Below are 14,303 nucleotides of genomic sequence, written 5' to 3'. Positions count from 1 at the left end.
TTATTATTATTATTATTATTATTATTATTATTATTATTATTATTATTATTATTATTACTATTGTTATTATTATTATTATTATTTCTAACAAAATGAATTTTGGGCGCTATACTTGCGATCAATTAGTTTTGAATGTGAATAAAATTTTTTGCTTTTTCTTTTTTTTTGGTTTGGTTTTTTTTCCATTTTTTTCCTTTTTATATAAAACAATATACATAAGTTTAAATAATATACATACGGCTTCGAGAATCGATTAAAAAGAAAAAACGTCGTTTGTATGAAATTTATTATCCACGGCATTGGTGTGCGTGTATGTGTACATGTACGTGTACGTGTAAGTTGTGTGAACATGTGTGTGTATGTGGTGTGTTAGAGAGAGGAGACACAAAAAATGTGTAATAATCATATGAACTGAAAATAAAGATATCGATTGTAGAGTTTACCTCAATTAACATGCATATATTCTGTCTTCAAACGAAATCATCTTCCTAATTTCTTGCAGTGCAAAATATGATGCCATATCATATACGAATGTAAAGTAACTGCCCACAGTGAAACTGACAGATTAATAGTAGTTCGCGTAGTCCAATCACAAGAAACAATTTTTCAAGTATATTATATCTGTACATACGTTTTCCATTCAACACCAAGCTGCTGGCACAGTAATAATTAAAAGATTGTGACATGATTTCTCTGAGACAGCAACTCAATAGAAGGTCGATATTTAGTATTCATTATGGATCCTGACTTGTACTTTGGGAGGACTCACAATTATGTGGAGTGCGAATTTGATGTGCTAAAAGAGGTGTGTGAACTGGAGATGGTCCAGGCTGTGGCTGATCTTCTTGCATTTGTTGTATTACGGAAACTTCGGGATAACTAAAATTAATAACACATCAAAATAATACAAATATATAATTAAATACTGTCACTTTAATGAATATTATTTATTTGAACACGTTGAATGCTATTCAAGTTTTACATGTTTTACCCTGAAGGATGAACCTCGTGGTCCCATGCAAAAAACAGTCATAAATGACAGACGTGGCAGTCAACATGTTAAAACATATATTTATGAAAATATGAAAAGTATTTTTTACAATAAAGAAAATAAATTAAAATTTTTTAAATATCTTACCCTATAGACGCAGATCCCCAAACTACACTACGACCAGATCGTAACAAGTCTCTCGCTTGGGACTGATAGTTAACTGCTTCTTCTACGCAATCTTCCCTGGTATCTTCGATTTCTGGTTCCATTTCAGAACAATAAACTACTGCTTTTTCCAAAGTCTTTTTAGCACTATTGCTACGTTCTAATCCAAATCCATTCGTTGAATCATTGGATTGTGCTGGAGGAGACCAATTATTGTATGGTAGTGTATAGGGTGCTGTCGGTGGATATGGTCTCTAAAAATAATTAATAATCAATAATAAATAAATATAAATATTTATATATGTTTATTAATCCGATATTATAATGAAAGTAATTTAACTTACTTTATCTAACTCATCGTGAAGCCACTCGACCGCGTGCATCCACTTTCGTTTTAATTCGGACGAGTGACACAAATATCGATGCGCGGCTCTACATTTGCTAAACAATTGTACCATACACTTTATACATTGGTATGCTCGTTTCTGTTGTTGATTTTTAGATTTCAGGATTATGTCAAATAATCCCTCTCTTTCTTCGAATAAACCTGTTAAATAATAATTGATAAATATATCATAGATACGTAAAAGTATTTTTTATTAACAAAAATATATATTTACCTTGAAGCGCTATACAAATACGATTATGCTGCAAATTATCTTCCATAAGAAGTATAGCAAGAAGAAGATCCGTGTGATGCCTTAATTCGTGCGCGTAAACAAAACTTATTTGTAGAAGTAATTCACTAATTACTGTCCGCGATAAAGTTATGTTTTCCCAACAACAAAATTGTAATAACTTGGTAGTATCTTCGGTAACATTAGCATCTTCTATTAACTTTTTCATATAGCTGTTAATACAATAAAAAGAAATAAAGTAACAGTTTGTTAACGTTTTATATTAATCATTATAAATAAACAATTAATAAAGTCTTATTACCTGTTCTCAACAAAAAGAAGTTCAGCTGCCTGCGGTTGAATAGGCATTAAATAACCCGACTGGCACGACGGATCACCATATGGATTTGGTAAAGGTGTATCTTTCGTTGTTGTTCTTGAAGATACGTCGCAACAACGTATCAACATGCTAACAACTTGATGAAGTTTAGTCAACTCGGGATATTGATATTTTATTGCTGGCCCAGGTCCTTCATCAATTGCAACTGACATAAATGTAACTGGAACATTAAGCTGAAATAAAGAAATTCAATTAACTATTTGTCAAGGACTGTATCATATCACTTATTATAAAATACATAGTTAAATTGATTTACCGTTAGCAATTGCATCTTCTCTTGCACTCCTAAATTAGCATACATATGAAATAATGAAAAATAATGTGGAAGATGCCGACCATGATCGGAAATTTCTCTTTGGAGTAACGAAAGTACTGCATGCATTAGATGATCGCTCAGTCTTGTAGTAGGTTCCACAAGTATATCTGTGAAAAGTATACGTGTACTTAAATAAATATCTATTATATATATTACAAATTCTTTCAATAACAGTGCAAACAATTTATTACAAGTAAGAATGCAAAAATATCGTTAAAAAATAGAATTTAAAAAATTAACATATTAATTCGAATATTTATCGATACTTTCATTTTGTATAAATACTTACTTGGTGAATTTATACTAGTAGGCATAGATGGGCCATCATGTAATGAAAAATGTGCAAGACACACCACAATTTTAACGAAAGCTGTTCGTACTTCGGTACTAGGACAACTTAATAGATATTCACAAAATCTAAGGATAATAAATTTCCATTAGTATTAAAAATCATTCAAAAGATATATATATATATATATATTTTTTTTTTAATTAACTTATGTACCTATGTGGATGATTAAGAAGAACATTGTGAGCAAACCAAGAACGTACTGCTTTACTACTACAAAGATGATGACATAAAATATCATTCCACTCTGTAGCTGCACCACGTAATGTTTTTTTAGTATGAAAACCAGTAAAGAATAGAAATCTTGAGGCTAATTGTACTGCCAACATTGACAACTCTTCTGCTTCTGGGCTCTGCAATCAATTTTGTCTTGTTTAATTAACATTAATATTTGAATTTTATTTCTTTATATTTTAAAAATATTTTTCTGTTGGACGGATAAAAATATATAAGTAAGAATTCTTCATCCTGTTTTGATCAAATTTTAATTTATATTCTTATTCCACCCACAAGAAATTTATTATATTATAATAAATTAATTTTTGGATAAAAAAAACTTACGGGTTTTTCGTTAAGATATTGTCTGTTAATATTATGATTATCAGGAGAGACTAATTTTTTAATAAATTGAAAATATTCAGCACTAAATTGATTTCGATTATGCATAAATTTAATATTCTGCTTTCTCACACTGTATTCAATAGCTTGCGGCATTTTCATTACACCTAGCTTAGTATCTGTAAAGATAATTAATTATAATATATTAAATTTACATCACTCTATAAAACAAATGAAGATTTGTAAATTAGAATATTGTAGGATACTTAAAACAGACCAAGTATAATTAACACAATACTCTACTAGTAATTAAGCATGTAGTATATACATATATAAAACAGTCTCACATGTGTCTCAATAATAATATATCACAAGAAGATTAAGTATTTATATTAATGAATATATAAATCTATATAAATATGACAATTAATACTTACATAATGACAATTCATTGAAACTTTTCATTAAAGAATTTTCTTCTATATCTAGTCTGGTATAAAAAAGCATATATGCATTCCACCATCGTTTTTGTTTACGATAACTCACTCGCTTCGATATATGATCAAATACTTCGCCCAAATAATCACCACCGAAGCATTGCGATTTCATTTCTTCTTCTTCTTCCATTTTACATTCCGTTACATCTCCGTCATCAAATTTATACCATCTAGCAGTACCATCAGTTTGCCTATAATAATAATACAGATATTTTAATAGAAATATTAATGTGATTACTGGTTTATAAATAAAGTATGTATTTATAATACAAACCTATGCAAAATATATGAATAATAATGGCCACCACTAGCCTGGCCACTATGTACTACGATGCCAGTTAATTGATACTTCGTACAAGTTCCTTTTATAGATTCCTCGTAATCGCAATCTATGACTTCACCTTCCAATTCGGCTAACCCAGAGACTGTATAAGGTTCCATATCCAGATCTCTTGGGAACTCGAAATAATCATTAAATTTAATAGCACAAACTCGTTCATAGTCATATTCAAACCTTTTTAGCTGTATCGCTAAAATAGGTGGCAGTTTTTTCACGCATAGCCTCTTCACAGTTACTACCTAAAAGAAAGCATAATAAAAGAGTACATATAAATAAGTTTATTCAAAGATTTATATAATTATATTATATTACATATTATATATTCATAAATATCATTATGAATTGAAAAAATTAAATACTTTTTTGTTGCACTTATCACAATGATAAGCATCGGCTCCTTCCAATAGTTCACCTTTCACATATTGTTCAAGAGAATCCAATAGATTACTATGATTTCTTATATCCACGCTAATCACACTGAACGGTTCTTCTTTGGAATATCTGGAGGTAATAGAACATGGTATTATAGTCTACCGAAAATAGAAGAATATAAGAATTAAAAAGGTACCTATGAGGGCAACCTTTGCAGATTTTTTGATCGCTATATGAGCCACCAAGTATTTTACTCATTATTTGCTCATGCCCCAAAGCTTTGAGTGCTTCGTCTAAACTTTCGACCAAGCTCATAAAAAACTCCACTGCATCTTGTTGTTCCCTAAGATTAACAGGTTCGCCCTGCAATCTATAAATCATAAATTTAACAACGTTACCATTTGCGAAAAGACATTTTAACAAAATATATGAGAAATCAATTATTTTCGACCAAGCAGTTTTGCTTACTTAAAATGTTTCCAAAGACCTCTTGGTATGTAATATTGTAGTTTACTGTAAGCCAAATGTCCAAATATAGCTTGAACCTGTTTTAAAATGCCAATATTATATTCTTTCCTTGACTCGTCAACTCCACATTTTTCTTCATTGGTATCATTATCGTTAGTTTCTATTGTTTGTTCTCCTTCAATTCTTTCTTCTCCAGAAAAATCTTCGTTTAAATCGGTTGCTGCACCTTCAGCAGCTAATAGTCCAACTCTAATACTTTCAACCATGTATAATTGTTGTAATACTGAGTTCATATAACATGTAGCTCCAGCATTTTTCAAACCTACGAAGCCTTTTAGTGGCCTAAGCCCAACCGGTGGTAAATAGTCCCATTCAATTAATGGCTCATCTCTTTCAGAATAAAACATGTCAGTGAGCATCGTGACTAGAAGTTTCATGTTGGGTACGCAACCTGTACAAAGAGCTACAAGTAATTCGAAGGCTGCGCTGGTTGACTGAGGAGTAGTACACACTGGACAAGCTTGAGATGAACTTAATTCTCCGGTACTACGTAGTTGCAGCATTAAACGTGATGCAGGGAAGACAAAATCTTCTACCAATTCCTACAATTATCATAGATAAATAAATATATCATTAAAAATCATACATTTGTTCTTTAGATCTAACACTATTATTACTATTCAATATTTTATGATAGCTTTTATATTTCTACCTTTATTAAATTGATTCCATGTTTCTCGTCAGATCCAATTTCGTACTTTTTATTAGCAGACAAGAAAGCTACAAATTCCTTAGATGACTCCTACAATTATCATAGATAAATGAATATAAACAAATATATTCATTAGAAATAATACATTTGTTGTTTATATCTAATACCGTTATTACTATTCAAAATTTTATGATAACTTTTTTATTTCTACCTTTATTAAATTGATTCCATGTTTCTCATCAGATCCTATTTCGTACTTTTTACTAGCAGGCAAAAAGGCTACTAATTCCTTAGTTAAACTAAGATGACCTTCAAGAACAGCTTCATCAACGTGACTTTCCCCCGATTCTTTAACTCTATCTCTCACTTGTTTTAACCAAGCTATTTCAATATTTAATAAGTTTTCTACAGCTAAGAAAGAACATCCTGACGTATGTGCAAAATTTAATAATCTACATAAGAGCTGAAATGTATACAAATTTAAATGAATATTATTTCTATCAAACGATATCAATAAAATATCATAATTGAATTATAATTACCTGAAAATACTCATGACACTGTTTAGAATTTTCCATAACTGTAGTATTTAAAACATTAAAGAGTAATGTAATAGTAAATAACACTGGTGGATTTCCACTGCGGCACCATGTCGACACTAGGAAAAATTGCTCTGCTGCCACAATTCTGATCGCTCTCGATGTACTAAGTAGTACAAGATCTATTAAAAACATTTGCCACATTTTTTCTCTCAATAGAACATCGAATGCTGCTGAATTAAGCGCTAAAGCTATTGTTAAGACTTCCAATGCTTCTTTACAAACTGTAAAAAAATATTTATATTCACGAATGAATAAACATCTTTTTATTTGTTCTTCTTCCTTTACAATTCTGAACTTTGCATGTTATAATATACTTACCTAGTACATCATTATTATCAGGACATCTTTGTTCCTTCTGATTGAGCTCATGCATCGCATGAAGACTCTCGATGGATGCATTAATATTGTTTAAATTTCCAGTTGATGCAGCCCAGGCTAATCTAATTATGGCACGAATGGTGGCCACATCAGGTAAATCTCGCGATAGCGCTAGCATAAAAAGCTGATGACATCTATCAGAATCCGTTCCACCAGAGAACATTCGTAGCGACAATGGCTTAACTAAACGCGTAGCAATACTTCTTAGCATAAATTCCGTGGTTTGATTAGGTATGCTTTGTAAAGCTTGTTTTAAAACTGTCACTGGATCTTGATTATCTTGTATATGATTATTATGATTTTCCGAGTGCCCAGCTTGAACTGTATCCAATACGCACGCCATTACATTTCCAACTACTGTTAATAAAAATTTGCAGAGTTTAAACACTATCAAATATGCAGATCGTTTGGTAGTCTCATCTGCATTTGGCAAAAATTTATTTTTCGTTAACATATCAAGTATGACCCCTACTTCGCCGCTTTTAATAAAATTAAATTGAAATTTAAGTGCTCTATCAGATAGAGCATCAAGGGTTGGCATCAACAATGCATATAACACCTAAAAATGAAAATATTATTTATATTATTTAATATCTACAAAAAATATATTAAACAATGAATCATCTGATTTTTATTATAAAATTACCAACCTCTAAATTATATAAAACTTCGCTAGGACTTGCAGTAAAAAATAAAGAATCTACTGTAGTATTATGTTCATTACAATGAGGACTTTGTGAAGTTTCATCATCTTCATAATGACCAAAAAACCATTGTAATCTTGACACTGTCAAATTATCAGGTGGTACCAATTGCAAAAGATTTCGAGCACCATCACGTAACTGAGCGTGTTGTAATGTACAACCAAGATCCGCTAATTGGAAGAAAAAATTCACACATTGTGGCCTCTGCGACATGACCTGAAAAATATTTTTAAAAGTAAGTAAAGAAACTACTCATAGGAAAGCCAATTCTTTTTATAAAAATAGATATGCAAAAAAAAATAAAGTAACTTACCACTCCGGGTAAACTGTTCTCAACATTGGGCCCATCGTAAGGATGATGAGGAGAACTAGTAGAACTATCTGAACTACTATCTGGAGAACTAGGCAGGTTACTATTTATCTGACTTAATCTTGCAGATAATAGCTGAAAATAATATCATTTATATGATCTTATTTACTTATACTTTATAATAATAATAATAATAATAATAATACCGAAAACATAAATATCATAATATAAAATAATAACATAGATACAAACCATTTTATCTCTAAGTGGAATTTGAGATAACAATTTTCTATCATCCGCTTGTTCTAAGCCTTCACCATTAATGAATAAATCGAGTTTTACGTTAGTTCCAATCTCTCTCATCTCTCTCCCTTTCAATCGACGTAATATTTGACGTTTTAATGAAGCCAATGTGTCATTGCTGTGTGTATATATCTCAATATCATCCGTATTACGAATATGATTTGGAAATCTAATTATAAGAGACAAATGTTTCCCACGAGCTGCTCTGTAATAAAATAAAACGATATATGTAAATATAAACGATTAAAAATGATTCAAAAATAAAATATACACAATGTTTACCTATGCAATGGCAATATTTTTCTTTCCTCTGGAAATGCGGAGTCACATTCGTTAATATACTCCTGCAACACTTTCATTACGCGACACATTTTTATAGCCTCCACTTTAATTTTATTTGACATTTGCTCATCTCTTTCTTCTTTCTTCCCAAGATAAACCTTACTTAAGGCAGATACAGTATCATAATGGGTTTTTAATCTATCCATACATTCTGCTATGTAATCATCATGAAATTCTAACGCGGATGATTGCAAACGTGGTCCTAAGTTAGTATTTACTTCTTTTAAAAGTTCTATAGCACGATTAGCGATTTCTTCAGGACTATTTGTTACCACCTGTTAATATTGAAAATATGATAGAGTTTTTAAAAAAACAACAAAATAAATTAATGAATACATGGATGTTAAACTAATTCACATACCCGCCACAAATAATCAGTTCCGATCAAATCAACATCATCCATAAGTAATGTTCTTTTCTTTAGTATCAACTTTCCTTGTTTAGAATTAACAGTTTTAAAAAATCTCTCGTAACACTTTATACCACTTTCAGTAAGCAACGTTGGATCTAATCGCAGTATATTATTTTCAAAAAAGGTTGTAGTTATTCCTGGATCTAGATCCTGTTCCTCTCCCATAAGTTTAGAAAACCATTTGAAACAAGCCTCCCGATCTGATACAAATACACCTTGTTCGGCTAAACACTGCCAAATTTGGTTGGCTTGTTCTGCACACAACCATAACTGACCATCCTAAGGAAGGGAAAATGAAATAATATTTAATATTGTTGATGTTGAAATAAGCTCAATTTAAAGCAAATAAGAAGACATATGAGCACAACATACTCTTAATAGAAAACGCAAAAAATTAAGTCTTTCGTGCACTTGCATAATATGATTGTATCGACCATCAGGCACAAAGGTATTTGGATCAAGGTCTGGATTCTCCTTTACCAATTGACGCACTTTGTCCATATAACTTGTTAAACTGTTACTTACAAGTACTACAACTAAATGGTCCTGCTGTAAACGTTCTATAACATCCTGTCTGAAAAAATAATTAAAAATAAATAAATCACTCAATCAAAATACTCGACACAAAAATCTACTCTTTAAATACCTATAATGTAAATTATGGCTACGTTGATGAGCTGGATTAGAATTTGCTTCGTATAACAAACAAATCTCTCGGATTTGTTTAAGAGCAGGTAAAGCCCATTTATCTCCACTTTTTAATTCTTCCACACATTTATCTAACCAGATTGTTTTTTGTGCATCTCTTTCTTGCGAACATGAATAATCTAAAATTTTAACATGCGCATTCAATGCCTGATCCATTATTTCAGTGGGAACTTCATCCGAATGAGCCAGATTCCAAAAAAGTGTTAACACCTAATAAATATACCAATTAAAAGTTAACCATTATTAACACAGATTATATATTTAATTATGATCGATAATTCAACAAACCTTATGAGCCATAACTCCATCCTTATCATCTTCTGCAAGTCTTCTAATCAATTCTAATAATTTTTCTCGTTGTTTTTTATTAGCAGTTTTCCAACTTGCCTGAAATATAAATAACAATAGTTGAGCGATCATGATATTTAATGGAAATAATATTTCAAAAGATAGTAATAAAAATAATAATACCTGAAAGCATTCGAATAGATGGTCAAGTTGTTCGGGACTAAAGTCCCAAGCTAATTTAGCCAACAAATCATGAACATTCTTTACAATAGCTTCATGTTTGCCAGCTTGAGCTGCCCATATGTTATCTAAGTCTTCTAATGTTAGAGCTCGTACTTTAATGATAAATCGTAAAATTTTTTCCAATTTTTCTACGTATTGTGGTTGATGTAGCGAATCTCTCAAAACTATTTCCAATACTCCGTTATCTTTAATCCATTTCTATAATATTGAAACAAATAAATTTGTATGTTAGACAAAAATTAAATGTTATATACAACACAAAAAATGAAGAAAGAATTGAGATACATACTGCCATACGTTCAGCAGTCAACCATTCTTCTTCCTCGACAGCAGTATTACGATGCTGATAGTAATTCACACTTGTAATAACTTTATTAACTTCATTTAAAGCATTCATTTTTCCATTAAAGGAAGATATTTGTAGTAGTCGCAATATCATTTTTAATCTCAGTATCTCCAGGTTTTTTATCATTTCTTCTTGATGTGGTACTCTTGATACCAAACATTTAGCAGCTTTAATTATGGCTGATATGGCATCATTTTTTGCTTCATTTTTAGCCTCTTTCTTTAATTCATCATCAGTTAAATTGTCCAAAATAACAGGTATCATTTCCTACGTTAACGAATGTAATTAAATATTTGCATAATAACAAAAATAAAGATTAATTAAAAATAACAATGATACTTACCACAATGGGCATATGATATTTAATTATTGTATGAACTGTCAGTAATTCATAACATAAACCAAAAGGCCTAATCAGGGCATAGATAACTGGCACAGTTAAATTACGACGACTTTGAAATCTTGATAGAAGAATTTCAAATCCCTTCAACTTTCCAAATCTAAAACACATCATCAAAGAAAATAAGAATAAGAATAATAATCATTTTGTAAAATACGAGATTCTCTAAATGATAGATTAAAAAATACCTATTTATTAAATCTACGAGCCACCCACGAGGTGTTCTCGACTCGATAGGTGGACGCGCATAAAGTTCCTCGTCTGGAATATTACTTCCAGGAGGAACAGTTTCAGATGCTCTTGCTGCATTAAATGTATGAAATCTGTGAAAGATTTTGATATATTATATACACATTTAATAATAGATGTAGACAATCTTTAGAACATAACGATAAAATTGATAAAACTTACTTGTTACTTGGATCAAAAACCATTGCTAATAAATCAAGTAATGGAAACCAATCTTCATCTAATTTCAAAACACAGAGTTCCACTAAGTGTTCACAATTCGCATTGATATAGTTGTGAATGTGCGATTTCCAACTATTTACCGCATCGTCTGTCAATATTTTGGTAAAAGAAATTGTAAGCCCTTCACGAAAGAAACGCTGGCACGCTTCGCTTTGTACATCAATTCCTAAAGAGTTTTTCAAAATAAAATCCAATGAAAATGTAATTGAAAGCTGGAAATATTCAAATATATAAATTACTAACCCTTTTTACAAAGCTCAATGCTAGCTTGTAAGAGGCACTCTAACTCTTGTTCAGGTAGGACTGGGACAACCCATCGTGAACTAGATATTTTTTCATGAAGTATGTTCAGTTTAGAGATAGGAAAATCAGGTTCTCTAAGGTGCTGATTACTGTCGTCTACAGAAGTTATAGCATCGTTGACGCACTCAGTTTGTACCACATTTTCTGCGAGGTGAAGACCTGACATTGAATCAGCTAATTGTTGTGAACCAGGTGGACTATGCATCTGTCGAAGAAAATGTTTACCAAACTGTTTGAGCAATGGATACAAAAATTTAAATATAAACTTGTAAATAAACAATATGACAATATAATACATGTTTTATTGCATATTCTAAAAAATTCTAATTACTTTATCTGCGATATTATTGATAGGTTTATGCATAAATCTAATAATAAGTAATTAAATCATTGTTAAATATAAAATACCTGTGAACTCTGCTGGCTATCGGGAGGGTCTATTCCTACCCCCTGGCCCCTTGTAGCAATTGTCATTTTCTTGCTGTTCACTAGGCTCCAATTATTTTAATAATTCTTGGTCCAACGATTGCACCACCAATAACAAGCACTCGATTCATGTACTGACATTAAATATAATTATATCCTAAAGGCCTTGATTCGATAAAGAATATCTACATTATCTGTAACAAAAATTATATCAAGAAGACAAATTCTTACTTTCACAATCGCATCTACTAGAAAAAGAATCTAAATCACTTAAATCAATAATACAAATTCTCCTTTATAAAAAATGCAAGACGTCTGATTTAACATATTTAAAAAGATATACAACCAAGTCGTACAATGAAAAATAATCAATTGCACGTAAAGTGCAATTTAAAATAACACTTGAAAACATCACTTCCTTGAATATTAATAATTAAAAAATTGAAAATAACGTTATGTAAGTATTTCTCTTTCAAAAAGATAAAAAATTAATAAAGAAACAAAAAGAAAAGAAAAAATATTGCCAGAAAATTCGACAATAAATAATCGTACAATCTTGTGCAAAATCACAACTGAATAAACTCCTATGAACGACGTAATAATAATAATAAAGAATATTATAAAATAGAATGATAATAATCAAAAAAGATGCACGACCATTTTCCATAAATTCAATAGAAAGTATATACTGTAAATTTATCTTCACCCATAATACATACAATGAAAAGAGAAAAAGAAAAAGAGAGAGAGAGAGAGAGAGAGAAAGATATAGTCGGCATGAAGGACAAAAAGTAAAAAAAAGCTAATCTCCGAATCGTACGACATTAAATAGAATCTCGAAAAAATTAAAAAAGAAAACTAATTTTGGATTAAACGAAGACAAAAAATTAAAATAATTGTTGTTCGAGCATTTGTAGACAAATGGATGCAATGTGCGTGTGGAAGATACTCGAGATATTACGAAGTTGAACGAATCGAATGGAAAGACGAGTAAGAGGCAGAAAAGAGAGAGAGAGAGAGAGAGAGAGAGAGGCAGAAAATGTGAAAAAAGGAAAATAAAGAGACTCACTTCTTAAATATGACTAAAACAAAAAGGATGTCGTGTTTCGATAATTTATTATCCTTCTTTAAGCGGGGTGTATCTCTGAATTACCGAACTGTCAACGGAACTAAGCAAGGAAGATGGAACTCGCCGACGACGAGCCGGTTCTTTGGCCGACCTTCTAGGAGGGTAGGAGAGAAAGAGAGAGAAAGAGGGGAAGAGGGAGAGAGACCGATCAAGGGGGAGGAAATTTGATGGCGAGGGGAAGTGGCAGGAAGAAAAAGGAAAATAAATTAGCTTCCCTTTTCATGAGTTTTCTATTGGAAATTCAACTTTATGTATCTGCTGCGAGAATTACGTAGAACGTTGATACTTACGAGAGAAATAGAGATAGAAAGAGAGAGAGACAGAGAGAGAGAGAGAGAGAGAGAGAGGAAATATGAGAAAGAAAGAGACGATGGAAGTCTAACTACCCGAACGACGTTTTAAAGAGTTAAGATCCCCCCCTCTAACATTTACTTAACACCCTAATTCTTCTTAATAAGAAGTAAGATTGTCTTAAATGTGAGATCGTTAGATCTAAGGATCAGTTAAAAGTATTTAGACAAACCTCCCGCTCCAGGGAGCACCTATTTTCGCCCGTTCACTCGACCGGGCCACCTCCGGACAAAATGGCTACCATCCTAACGATTGCCACTACGGTATATTAAACGAATGAGACTCCCGTATATATCAATTTAACGACGTTCTTCTCGAACTAACGATATCACGTAGATTTAAATCGCTATTATCGTATCTAACAGTTTAAGAGTTAGATTTTTGTCCGTTCTTGATCTTTAACGTCTAACGCACCTTTACATAGTAAAGGGTAAATAGAAATTTAGTCTCTTGCACTTTTTGACGTGACGTTATGGAGCTTACTGCGCGAATCTGTAAACACGACTCTCTCAGTCTCGTGGCGCTACGTTGCCTTGCGTCCGTCGCTTGAAATTCGTTCTATTAAAGCGCCGTCCTCATAATGCGGCATCTAGTTCCCCGCTAAATTTTAATCTTAAACTCACCCTTACATTTTTCCACCATTATTTTTACAATAGGTGTATTTATCTATTACCACAATATTTAGCATTTTTTTTTTTATAATTATTCTTAAAATCATCTTTCTTCATTTTTTTATTATTTATTTATTATTAGTTACATGCAGTAAATTTTTTGCAAAAAAAAAAAAAAAAGAAAAGAAAAA

General features: G+C 31.3%; 1 protein-coding gene across 3 annotated transcripts; it reads right to left on the bottom strand.

Annotated features, from left to right (window-relative positions):
* Positions 1-236: 236 nt before the first annotated feature.
* LOC106784728 (probable ubiquitin carboxyl-terminal hydrolase FAF-X) lies at positions 237-14,039 on the bottom strand. 3 transcript variants are annotated; one of them, XM_014744562.1, is made up of 34 exons: positions 13,674-14,039; positions 12,004-12,215; positions 11,536-11,800; positions 11,233-11,458; positions 11,010-11,144; positions 10,765-10,921; positions 10,365-10,688; positions 10,016-10,273; positions 9,833-9,931; positions 9,483-9,754; positions 9,209-9,410; positions 8,786-9,115; positions 8,365-8,699; positions 8,032-8,287; positions 7,783-7,914; positions 7,416-7,685; positions 6,706-7,324; positions 6,328-6,608; positions 5,997-6,248; positions 5,786-5,875; positions 5,074-5,675; positions 4,802-4,975; positions 4,593-4,734; positions 4,168-4,472; positions 3,834-4,084; positions 3,400-3,575; positions 2,995-3,191; positions 2,779-2,906; positions 2,430-2,596; positions 2,096-2,346; positions 1,777-2,006; positions 1,501-1,703; positions 1,139-1,410; positions 237-879 (listed from the first exon to the last, which is right to left on the bottom strand). In XM_014744562.1, the coding sequence occupies exons 2-34, from the start codon at positions 12,067-12,069 to the stop codon at positions 735-737; spliced, it is 7,812 nt and encodes a 2,603-aa protein (XP_014600048.1). In that variant the 5' UTR covers positions 12,070-12,215; positions 13,674-14,039; the 3' UTR covers positions 237-734. The 3 variants fall into 3 exon arrangements, with proteins under 3 accessions (XP_014600048.1, XP_014600049.1, XP_014600050.1); XM_014744563.1 differs by having other exon boundaries at positions 13,916-14,013; XM_014744564.1 differs by lacking the exon at positions 5,786-5,875.
* Positions 14,040-14,303: the final 264 nt, after the last annotated feature.

Source organism: Polistes canadensis, unplaced genomic scaffold, assembly GCF_001313835.1.
Source record: "Polistes canadensis isolate GaletaPanama2010 unplaced genomic scaffold, ASM131383v1 scaffold_39, whole genome shotgun sequence".
NCBI classification, from domain to species: Eukaryota; Metazoa; Arthropoda; class Insecta; order Hymenoptera; family Vespidae; genus Polistes; species Polistes canadensis.
This window is presented reverse-complemented; position numbering and strand designations above follow the sequence as displayed.